The sequence below is a fragment of the Patagioenas fasciata genome, chromosome Z (genome assembly GCF_037038585.1).
Source record: "Patagioenas fasciata isolate bPatFas1 chromosome Z, bPatFas1.hap1, whole genome shotgun sequence".
Lineage (NCBI taxonomy): Eukaryota > Metazoa > Chordata > Aves > Columbiformes > Columbidae > Patagioenas > Patagioenas fasciata.
Window position 1 is genome coordinate 30,731,149 of NC_092560.1, and position 12,650 is coordinate 30,743,798.

General features: G+C 42.2%; 1 protein-coding gene across 4 annotated transcripts in view; it reads left to right on the forward strand.

Annotated features, from left to right (window-relative positions):
- The window catches only part of NTRK2 (neurotrophic receptor tyrosine kinase 2), a 210,038-nt gene that overhangs the window by 152,096 nt on the left and 45,292 nt on the right, over window positions 1-12,650 (forward strand). For all 4 annotated transcript variants that reach the window (XM_071802800.1, XM_071802804.1, XM_065860511.2 and 1 more), the window contains 2 exons: window positions 2,962-3,092; window positions 9,323-9,495. In XM_071802800.1, the coding sequence (XP_071658901.1) occupies window positions 2,962-3,092; window positions 9,323-9,495 (304 nt within the window). The remainder of the gene's footprint in view (window positions 1-2,961; window positions 3,093-9,322; window positions 9,496-12,650) is intronic.

The window sequence follows — 12,650 nt, forward strand, 5'->3', positions numbered from 1 at the left end:
CAGATTTTGACCTGAATTTTTCAGTGTATCTCCTGCTGAAATCTCCTCCCACTGAAGATGGTGTCATTACAACTGGGGCCCTAAGTATGCTAAATGGATTTTTTCTTTAGCTCATATTTCCATCACATCATATGTGTTTGATTTACTTACATTGCTCCTATATTTAATCTCTGCCGATTTAGTCACATTTACTGTCATTTTTTATTTGTTTAGTAACTCACTGCAGCTCAGAAAGGTAACAGGATGGATAGAGCATGACATGTTGCAAATGTGTTCTGCGCAGATCTCTTCTGTGGCTTGCTGCATTCTAGTTTTAACAGTTTGGTTTATGGGATGGGTTGTTTATTCAAATGCTTGGTTTATATAAGAGCGTTTAGCAGCAGCTGTAAGCGTGCTACAGAGGAGTAGTAGATAGGTTTCTTACTTATTTTTACTCTATTTTCTGAGGTCCTCTAGGAACTCCAGAAGACAAAAAAGAAAAAACCTTTGTACTGCTAAGTTCAACATTGGGGGTGTTGGGGTTCAAAATGGAGAGGACCCACACAAAATTCAGAAAGTCAGCTGTGTTTGTCACCAGGTCCTTGGCAGCTGCAGAGAGAGCCAAGTGAAAATCTGCCTCTGCGGGAATTCTGCTGCTGACGCCAGTAGGATGGGATCTCAGCCCGACTCCCTGTCTATGGGCTTTGTCAACATTTTCAGATGGTGACACTGGTAACGTGGAACTGAACTTTCCTCCCTAGGAAAAGAAGAGAGGCAACCTCCTGGTGATGCTGGTCAAGCAGAGGGAAACAGAAGAATTCCCCAGGAGGCAGGGTTGAATGGCAGATTTGGCAGGGAGTAAGGGGGAGTTCTCATTTATCAGGAAGCAGATTTTAAAGCAGAGATCAGGTGTGCCACGCTCCTGTGCTCATGCGGCGTGCCGTGGCAGTGGTCCTCCTTGCCTGTCCACCTTGTGACTGCCATTAGCAGAGCCAAGGGGTGCCACTTAATCTGCATCCATGGGGAAGAGGTGCGTTTTCTTTCATTTTGTGCTTAACTTGAAAAGCCGGTGCTGAGGAGGAAGTTAAAAACAAATTCCTACTGACAGCAGGTAGCTGGCCAAGCAAACATACCCATTTTTTTATCTCTGTGGTAAAACTCAATCTTAAACCAGAACAGAGTTCGACAAGAGTGAAAAACATTGGTGCTCTGTGGTCTCATTTCATGTGTACTTGGCTGTTAATGGGACCTGTGGCCTCTGGTGGGAGGCCAAGCACCAGAAGAGGGGATGGGCAGTTTCTCCACCTGCAGCTGCCCACTGCAGAGACACGAGCAAGCTCTGGTGGGTCAGAGGTGGCATGAGGAGAAGCTGGCTTTCCTCACCCTACTCCCAGGCCACAGTGGGCCTGCTTGTGTGCTGGCCTGGGGCTTTCTGGCAGGTGGCAGCTGGGTGTGGTGGAGCTCCATTCCTCTGGTGTGCTGCCCACCTGCAGACTCATGATGGAGACTCCTGAGGACACCGCTTGCTCTCCTGGCTTGCTCCAGCACCAGGCTCCCTCCACATACACATATGTGAATATGAAATGCATTTATATGCAGTGTATTTGTGTTACATCGCCATAGGCTTAGGGTGTGGGACATACGTATTTTTCTCTTGTAGACCATGGGTACTTTCTCCAAATGCTGGTGACAACAGTGGGGACAGGCTGTGCCATTTCTCCCCAGTGCTGTTACCAGCAGCACTCTGTTTTCCATCTCTTAGTAATGGAGGCAAGTTGGTTTCTGCAGGAGTGGCCACCCAGTTTGGAACAGGTGTGTGGCCAAGCATAGAGGCAGGGGTTGGTCTGCATCTGAATATATCCTAAATTATCGGTGGAGTTCTGTCTTGGTCCCTGCAGTTTGGGAGCCAAGGTGAGATTCATGTCTTTGCAGAAGCCAGCTTGATGCCCGAGCATCACTGTTTACTTCACTTGTGTGTATGATGTAAATTGCAAATAGGCCTTGTCCAGGTAGGATTGAATTTCAATGTTTGCTAAAGCAGCTAAATGTGCTGAGGTTAAATTCATCGGTAGATGATGACTGTTTCATACAATTCACTAACACAAGCTGTCAACCTTGTTGAGTTGGCCAGTTAAATTGCCCTTCTAGCTGCTTTGTTTAGCTTGAATATTGTAAATTTGTAATGTATTCTACAAAATTTGGTACAGTCTTTTAAATATTAAATCTTTTAATGGAAGCTTGTTCTGAAAGGAAAATGTAAAATGAGTTGAACAAAAGTGCTCCAGGACTTTAATGTCTGCATCAATTGATTCCGGGCAGCAATTAAACTAAGCCTCTGTCCAGTATGCTATATAAAACCTTTGTCCATCTTTTATTTCTTTTACTTCAGAGCAATACTGTAAGTCATGTTTCCAATAATGAAATTTCTGTCTTATTGTAAATGTTTTATAGCACAGAGAGGGAAAGCAGTTGAACAAGTGGTAAGAGAACAAGAGAGTTAGTTGGATAAACTTCCCTCTAAAAGGGGGAACATTTTGTTTTCTTGGATTAGGTTAATTTTCAAACTTATTGGCTTTGCATGAAAGAATTCAGCTATTGTTAGAGGCACAAAAATAGAAGTGTTGTGAGAAAAGTTTGATTTGTTTTCAGCTTCTTTGTCTTCACGTTTTAAAAAAAGCAACATTGGCTGTTATGTATGCTCTGCAGCAGTCATCTTAACATGATGATAAATGGCCTTTTCCCACGTGACTCTTAATTACATTTCTCCTTATCCAGCAAATGCGCTACTGTCGAAATATAAGTATATTAACTCGGTCTTCTTGGGCAAAGCACTAATGAATGACACATGGGTGCTCTGATTCCTTCCATGTCATGTGCCCCGCTCTACAGGCAGCTCAGTCTCCATGTGGCAGTAAGAATGGACCCTGTCCCATCCTGGTCCTGCAGCTCACTTCTGACCTCCGTTTTGTCTTCTCTTCACAGTTGTGCAGCACATCAAGCGTCACAATATCGTTCTCAAAAGAGAACTGGGAGAAGGAGCCTTTGGGAAAGTTTTTCTGGCGGAATGCTATAACCTCTGTCCTGAGCAGGACAAGATCTTGGTGGCAGTGAAGGTAAAACAGTCTAGGGTTTCCGTTATTAATTCGTGGTCCCAACTAATGCTATTTTATTTGTAAATGATCGTATTTGCCATTCTGTAGCCCTGTGTAACTGCTCTGATATATGTGGAAGGGATCACAAGGCTAATGGAGTGTTAAGAGAATGCGATATTTGATCTCACTGTGGATTATAAAATGAGAGCTTGATTTCATAACAAATAGGGGGGAAATGGACTGTGTCACAAAGGGGAAAAATCTTTTATGATCTATCTGAAATATAATTAGTGAAAAATAATGTCTAGGTCATTAAAAATACATGTGACATACATGCATGTCTGAAAACATAATCTGTTGCTAGCTAAGTGAATAGGTTATGTGTATAATTGCTGGTCAAAGAGAGCCTTTCTTTTTCAGGATTGTGCCATTCTCTTAGCCACCGAAATTATTTGTAGGTAATTGTCATTCATGTTATAACAAACTTGTGGATCATATTGTGATATTCTGTTAGATACTGGCTGTATGGAACTCCAGAAGTCATGACATGTTAGGACCTGGAGGAGTGATTCTTGATTATACAGCTCCTGTCAAGCCTCCCAAAATATACTGCAGAGAGTGAGGAAACTACAGGAAAAGAGCCTTAAACTTGGAGTTTCAAGTATACAGCATAATTCTTGCATTTTGGGGGTGGGCAAGGAGGATAGGGAAATAAAGCATTTGTTTGGTTCTCCTAAAGGGCACAGACTACATGGTGTGTTGAGAATCTACCAAGGAATAAGAAGATTTGCAGCTTGGACACCAAACCTTCTTCACAGTACCAAGCGTTTTCATCTCCCAAAAAGGAAGGGCTGAGGTTGATTGTCAACCTCAGCTATGGATGTAAGCTAGAAATCAATATCGGTGAAACTACACTCTTAAGAGTTTACAAAGTCTCCCTGGCAACACTCTCCTACCTCCATCTGTGTTCTACCGAAAGCTTAACAAGGCATTTGAAGTGTCTCGTTAAATGTAGAGGGAATACATGTATAGAATTTGGCCTGTGTCTAGGGATCAGAAAATAGTTTTATCTGACCAGTCACAATTAGGCAACCATGTGTGCATTCTGGATAAAACCATACAATAAAAGAAATTGAGTAGATCATCTTTTTGAATTTGCAAACAAGAAACAGAGTATTTGATCTGGCAGTGCAAGAACATGAAAGGAGGGTGGACTTGTAGAGCGCTTGCTTGCTCCATCAAAAATAACAGGTTTTTTGGGGCTTGCCAAGGTTACAAGCTTTTGAAACTTGGGAGTTGTTCAGTCACGTTGACTGATAAGGAAAAATTAAACCCTGAAGGGATATATCATAGACAGGAGAAAGCAAGAGGTCAGAGATGACACAAGTAGATCTGAATGAATTTTCTATTGTATTTTGGTGAAGCTAGAGTGAAAATTGCCTTTCCTCTGTCACTTCAGGGAACTGCTTGATAGCAAAATAAAAGTCTTTCCATTCACTTGCTCCCTTTGAAAGTCCTGACCAAATGGAGCCTAGCACTTCTGCCGCTAAGTGCTGCACTGTGCTTGTTCTCTGTTCCTCTTTCTCAGTGTAATTCACAAGGATGAGCATTCAGCCTTTGAAGGGAGAGATGTCTCCATGGACTTAGATGACAAACCTATCAGTTTTCTGGACCAGTTGTCATACTGGTTTTTTTTTCTGCCAAATTCAGTCTTTGTAGTGTCCTTAATAAGGATCTTGCAGGAAACTGTGGGGAGAATGACCTCTGGGGACAGGTTGTACTCATTTTATGTTTCCTGCACTGCCTCTTGAAGATGTGACTGTAGCTGCTGTCAAAGAGTGAACTTTTTGGCAAAGTTTGCCCTTGGATTGGTCTCCATATAACTGAGGAGTTGGTTGTCTGTTGCTTCTCTCTTTCACCATGATACCAGCTGTAGCTCACATGTATCCTTTGGTCACAGTGGAGGTCAAGTGATGGGGCCCCACTGATGTGCAGAGAGCTAGCCAGGGGACTGTGTCCAGACCCCAACACTGGGCACAGGGTTCAGCAGTGAAATGTGTGATTTTTGTCCTTTTTTTTTTTTTTCTTCAGTCTTATAACAGCAAACCTGGATGCAAGCAGTGGAGGGCAGCTCCTCCTGACACACAGCAAGGGCTTTAGAGAGCTTCCCTGCACTGACCAAAGCCAGGACACAGCAACCTCTGTGAAATAGATTTGATGAGCCTGGTGGGAATGCGTACTTCATGAGGAGTACGGTGGTGCCAGGGAGAATTTGGCAGTGAGGAGGCATGGTATTACCTGCATGGTGTGAATCAGGGTGGCTGGTTGTCCTCGAGGGCTGCCCGTTCCTGCTGTTTGCTCAGCAACTGTGTGCCTGGCCCTGAGCATTACTATCGGATTCAACAGGCATCCTTCTCCTTTTCAGCTGACTGGTATCAAAGTGCTGATGTTGCTACAGCAAATTATTTAAAAGCTAAGAAGCCCAGAAAAATCTGGGACAATACAAAACCAGGCTTTGCATAAACAACCAAAGCTTTTGCTCCTTGGAAGAGGAGAATCCGTTTCAATTCATTTCAACCATCAGGGTTTTTTTGGGGAGCACTGAGTGTTTGGAAATGCTGTCTGTAGGCCAAACCCTGTGAGCAGGGAGCTTAACCATGGGTTAAACTTGTTGCATGGGCATTGTACTGCCCTTTCCCCCGTGTGTGTTTATACATTTTATCAGTACACTATTTTCTGCAGACACCTTTAGAGAATAGAAGGTGGAGGAAGGAAGGGTTATTGTTTCCTCGCAGGCCATTTTGCCATACCGCAGTGGTTTGTTCGGGCCTGGACCGGTACTGTCTCCTCAAGGGTTGGATCCCCAGGCATAGTCTTCCACTGCAGAGTGGTCCAAAAGCATGGGCCCAATTTCAAAACAGTATTCCCCAAAACACCCTGGAGTTTAACCTGGCTGGAGGTGGAGGTGAGGGTGACTGTCAGGGCACAGGTTGACAGCTGCCTCTGGCTCCCCTGGAAGGCAGGAGGAAGATTAACTCTGTTCTGCTCCAGGCTTGTGCTTACCTAGAAGACTGCTGTGTGTGTGATGTGATGAACATTGCCACGTCACTCACAGAGCCAAAACAAAGGTTTCCAACCCTTCAGGTTTTCAGAGAAGGGTCAAAACCAACCCTTCATTTCTTGAGAAAATATACCACTCAGATCTTGGATGGTGATGGGGAGCAGTAGTAAGGATTTCATAGGGGAAGGCTGAAACAGTGTAAAGAACAACCGTCATGAGTATTTCACTACTAAGTCACATTGATGTTGGTGACAGCCACATCCCCCTGCTCTTGCTCTGATGCTCCTGTGAATGCAGTTCTGTGGTGTCAGGGTGGACTCAGGAGCTGCTGGCTTGCACTCGCTGCAGAGCACAGGTCTACAGAGACCAGATGGTATGTGGATACTGGGGAAGGACTCTGTGGAGGAGAATCAGTATGGAGAGGCAGTCTGACTGTCATAAGGAAGAACTCAGGCAGATGTAGAGCTGCTGTAACAGCCAGGGGATCCCAAGGCAGCATGTCCCTACTCCTTAGCTGCTGACCTGAGTGGCTGGAAAGCACATGCATGTGGTTTTATCTCAGTTCCTGCTTGGGAAAAACTCCTATCCAGTGGTGAGAGTGCTTTGTATGCAGAGCTTGGGCATACTTGTCAGTAGTGATGATAATAATGAATGTCTCTTTCTGTCTTTGTGCTCTTATGGTTTTGTCTTGGTTTCATTTTTTCTCCTGCACTGGGAACAAGCTAAAGGCATTAGTCAATGTCATTTCTATGTAAATTCCACGTACTTATTAATTTTTTCACTTTGCACTCTCCTCCTTGCCTGACTGTGTCAGCTGTCTCTCATGCATTGTGTCTATTCTATGCACTGCATGAAATAATGAGAAGAGGGGTTTGGAGTGGTGGGTGACAAAAATTCAAGTCGCTTCATGGTAGTAGAAACCCTGCCTGAGTTTTACCTAGGTTTTAGACCTTTCTGCATTTTGCTGTTTGACAGAAAATGTATAATTGGCATGGCAACTGCTCTGTCATATGATAATTTTGCTGTTTCTGTGAGAAAGAAAGCATATTCTGAAATATACAATATACCATCCTCACAGGGCAGAGCTGTCAGCATTTTTACTGTCTTTCCAGAGAGAAAGCCTGCTGGAAAGAGTATCAGCCTATGCTTCTCCCTGTCAATTTTCTTCCAGGTTGCTATTATTTAAAAGTGGTTTCAATATGAATTGTTTTTCTAATTCTGTTGTTGACAAGAGTTACAGTCCAATTGCTTTATACGTGAAACCACCAGAGGAAACTCAAGTGACAGCAGAATTGTTCTCAGTGATTTCATTATGTAGCATAGATTGGACCGTGGGTTGGTGCCTGTATCGTGTTAAAGCATCATCCCAGAGCCAGAAAGTGTTGGAAGATATTTCAGTTTCACTCCTCACTCGCTTCACATGTGATTGTGCAGAGACCCTAGTGGGCAGCCAATCTGATAACCACCTTAGATGATATAGTTGTGTATACTAACATATCATAGCTTATGAAGCAGTATTCTTGTTGCATCATTATGGGTAAAACCTGTGGAAGAATGGTTCTGGACCTGAAGACACATGGGACTCATAAGTGGGTCCCTCAGGGAAGGGACATCTGTGGCATGAGTGATTTCTGTTGCCTCTAGGATCCATAGAGCCTGAAATCCACAGGGAAAAGTCCCTAAACTTGGTAGATGGCTATCCAGTCTGCTCTGCTCCTTGTCCCCTCATCTGGACCTTATTATGGTAGCTGTTCATTTTTCAGTACCTGTGGTTGCAATTTCACAAGTAAAGTAAGTGTTTTGTCCAACAGTTATCTTCTAGTCCCTTCTTTGGATGTGCATGTGTAATACTAGAAATGTGGACAGAATTGTCTCTGTAAAAAAAAGACCTTGAACAAACCCAGCTTCTGCAGCTAAAAACTGGGTTTGTTGGCAGAATGATTGCGCAGTATCAACTTATTATGTGTCTGTTACGATGAGTGTGATTGGTCCCATGCCATGAATACATGAATTCAGGGTAGAAAATAAAGTGACCAGATGGCCAGGAAAAAGCTTCTTTAGTTAAAACAATGCCACTACTTTTGTGTCTCCCATTGTATTAAGTATAGGTGTATTTAAAATCCAGAGGTACAGAGTCCAGGCATCAGTTTCTGCGAATAGTAGTTTGTGAACATGGGTAATCTGCTGTCTTTCTCTTACTGTTTTGAAAATACTGACTTGGTATAGTGCAACTACCATACCTTTTAAAGGTAGGGCCTCATAGTAGTTTGTTGTCAATTATAATAATTCCTCATTTATAGTTGGGGCCAGAATTTTGTGGTGCATGAAAGTGTTTCCTTACTGACAAACTGTAGTTCTTGAGAATCAAAACTGCCTATATGTGGCAGCTAAATTAGCATTATTTCGTTATACAGCATTTAAACCTCCTATTTGATGTAGTGTGGATATATTTCCATCAAAGTGAAAATAAGCAAGAGTTTAGAGCTGAATAAATTAAAAAAAATTGACACCATATATTTCTAATCTGCATCTACTTCCTCTCCATCTATCAGTTTAGGCTTGATCCTACAGTTTAATCTTAGGTATGTGAGTAGATTTACTGAATTTCAAAGGAGTTTCTGGCTGAAGTTTCAGGTTGTAGGTTCTGGTCCAGGGACATACTCTTGCATAAATCTGCCTGATGTATAGCATGCTACAGGAGTCAACATCAGCAACAGTGATGTTAGTAAAACATAAGGAGTACCTCTGCATTCTCACTAAGTATTTCAAGCAAGCAGAGTTCTAAGGAACTTATGAGAAAGGTAAATACCAACAAGATACTAGGGTTTGCCTGAGCTAAAGGATATGAACCAACTGTGTACTGGTTTCTGTTTGTTTTTTTTTTTTGTAAGAGTAGTTTATTTAGTCTGTGTTTGGAAAACACTTGGTACAGTAAGATCATTAATATTCCTGTGCCCTCATAGAAGAAAAATCATTGCTTGGGATAACGTGGCAGGAGAATGAAAATTGTACTGTCATTATATAATTGCACTTAAACATCACACCTGCATTTCTAAGAAAGTTATTAAGAAACTACTTCCTCCATCCTTTATGTAGTAGAATGTCCTTATCTTACCCTTACAGTGCCATCCCACGTTTGCTATCTTTTGTGAACATCTCCCCTTCCTTACATTTTCATTTTCTCTGCCAGACACTGAAGGATGCCAGCGACAATGCCCGCAAGGACTTCCACCGTGAGGCAGAGCTGCTAACTAACCTGCAACATGAGCACATCGTCAAGTTCTACGGCGTCTGTGTCGAGGGTGATCCGCTCATCATGGTCTTTGAGTATATGAAGCATGGAGATCTTAACAAATTCCTCAGGTAAATCCATGAACACATACTGTGCTGGAGAGGCAGAAGTGGGCAGAGAAGGTAGGTGTTACTGGTACTTAATGTCGAGTTGACTACTACTGCTGGAAAATGCCGACACCTAGGAGTGCAAATCTGTGCAGCCCTTGTGTTTGTACTGGGATGTGGGCCTCATTGTTTCTTTTCCTATTTGGAAGTACCATTAAGTCAAGCCTTATGCTTTGCACCAAAGGAGTGGGAACCAAAGAAATACTGTTTTCAGTATATTTCAGTAGTTTCTGAAATACTTGGTTATAAATCTTACAGTAGGAATTATTTTCTTGCAGGCTTTCCAGTAGCACTTGGAAAGATCCCACTCAACACCTATAGCTAACTGTAGGTGTCAAAGAGCTTTCAAAATCTAGCCCCTTTTCTCTTCCCCCCTCTCAGTGTTTTGGAAAGACTGCCGTTAATCTGAAGCAAGAAAACTGTGAGCTATGGAAACTTCAGTGCAATGGAAAATGCTACATCTTAGGGTCCGGATTAGGACTTTATTTCATAAAGCTGCTCAGAAGTGTGCATGGGATATTGAAATTTGACAGAAAAGCCATCATAAATAAATAGATGATACCTAAGTTTCAGAGTAATAGGTGACTTATGAACCAGGAGTTTATGAACAGTGACCACACGTATGTGCCATTTCCACTAGCCTGCACTTGCTTACACAAAAATAAGCAGTTAATAGACAGCTTTTGCTCCTGTGTAAGAAAACGTTTGTGTATGGGACTGTCCTTTCAAGGTGGTCTATGTGATTTTCATCGAAGGATATCACAAAGATATTTTAATGTACTGAGATCTCGCCTGTTGAAGATAATGAGGGCTGCCACTATTTTGGAAAGATATATGTGATAAAGCTGTAAAACAATCAAAAATGATGTCCCTTTAAATGGGTTCAGATTTTCGATCTGACTGAAGCAGCTAGTGACTGCTAGTGTCACCATTTGTAGATTTTTGATAGCCTATATGAAATGAGTTTGCTATCTTTCTAATCTCCACTGAGCAAATAGCCACACTGTAAAAGCAAATGACATCAACCAGCATCCTCCCTTGTTGGCAAGGCTGCCAAGTTTGGCAGTGAGACTGGGGCCTGAACTGGGGAAGCAGGGCAAATGCTACTACTTTTCCCAGACTGATTGTCTGGCAGAGGATTTGAGTATATTGTCAGAGCCACATCAGGGCATTTATGTTCGCCTGCTTGGACCTCTGCTGTAGATCAGGGGAAAACTTGAGTTTCCAAAGATGCTATCCCAGTACTTCTTCAGAACACTGACTTCCTATTAGAAGAAGCGAGATTGACAGCTGATAAGAAATAATTTCTTATTTCATAAGAAATACTTTAATTCTTTTTGATTGGCCTTTTCCTACCCCCTACCTGTGATTTTGAATTATTGTACAGAAAGGTAGTTTAGCAGACAGTATATTTCCTACTCTAGGCCTTCTCTTTTTTTTTTTTTTTTTAATTATTAATCAGTCTTTAGAACATAAAATGATTATGCTGGGACAAGCTGTTAAACCCAAGCTCCCATTTGTCATTCCTCTCACATTTGCTGCAGCCTGTGCTGCAGATCAGAGGTTAGCTGAAAGCTGGCTCCAAGAACCTGTATTTCTTACCCTGCAGCGCCACCAAAGGCTGCCGCGGAAAAATTAATCCGAAATTTAACCCAAATGAGCCTTGCCATCTGCATGCAGCAAAAGGCAGTTTCAGATCTAGGACTAAAGTGTCAAAGTCATGCCTGCCCTGTGCTTGTTCTGGATAGTGGGGGCGGATGTGGTTCCAAAGAAATCTCTGTCGGTGTTCCTAGCTGTTGCAGACACTGAGGAGTACTTCAGTGCACAGCGAGCACCAAGAGGACAAGCACGGTGGATGAAGTGTTAAGAATAAGCCAGATTTCATTGGGTACAGGCCATGTCCTCAAGAAAGCTAGCAAAAGATGGAGATTTCTCTGATTTCTTGACTCAGAGCTTCTTGTCTGAGAGCAGTCATTTAAAAAAATCCATGTAATTAAAAGGTAGAGTGCTTTTCAATAGGAATTTCCAAGTGAGTCTTGGTTGGAGATTTTGTATCCTCATGTTTATAGCCTCTCAACCCAGACCAATTAAATGGCTGCTTGTATATAACCTGTAGCAGAGAGCTTCTTTGCCTGGTACCGGATGCAGTCCCAGCAATGCTACACACACTCCTTCGTCTCTTTCTCACATCTGTCACTTTGCTCATGAAGTTCCTCCCCTGGGGCAATTTTAATATCATATCTCTAATAGGTAGTGTCAGATTTGATCTCACAGATTGTGATTAATTGCAACTCTTTTCCAAATTCCTGTGCCCTTCCCTTAGGGACGAATTAAGGCCTCACCTCTATTGATTAGAAAGGTGATTCTCTGAAACTCCTCTTTGTAGGAAGGGAGGATTTTTGAGAGAAAATAAAAATCAGTTCTGGAATATTTTTCAAAAGACATTTGGGGAGGGAAGAGGAGAAGTGATCTCTGAGAATAAAAAAGGCTTCTGAACACCCAGAATAATGGAATAGATGGAAAGGGATATTCAGAGTATTAAAAGGTGTATCAAATGAGCAATGATTGCCAAATGACCTCATTAATTGCATAAGTAATGCTTACTCTAAAATGTTGTTCATGGGAATGTTTACATCTGTATCTTCATGATACTAGGATGTTACACATGTATACCAGAGCTAACGTAGTTAATGTGAGTGGAGCAGATGTGTTCCAGTACTTTGCTGGCCTTTCCAAATGCAAAACATCTCTCCTGTTGGAGTGTATACACACTTCTCATTAATCAGTTGATTATTGCACCTTAGGGATTTGCTAGGTCTTAAAAAACTTGTATTTCTGAAGCTGTTTAGTTGTTCCAAATAGTGTGTGTTTTGTGTCCTCTTCCTGTTGCCAAAAATTCCCGTTTCAGGCAGGACTTACCCTTTGTGATAAAATAAGAAAAAATGGTTTCCTGTTGGGCATGTGGGTAGGAAATTAGAAGTATAAATCTAAAATTGCTACCCTTGTTTCTCAGATGCCATCTCAGAAGGGAGTTAGCTCTTTTTCTTTAAAAAAAGATGGAAGGGTCAATGGTCTGTCTCCCTATAGAAAACAAGGTATGCTGGTCATAGGAAAAGTGA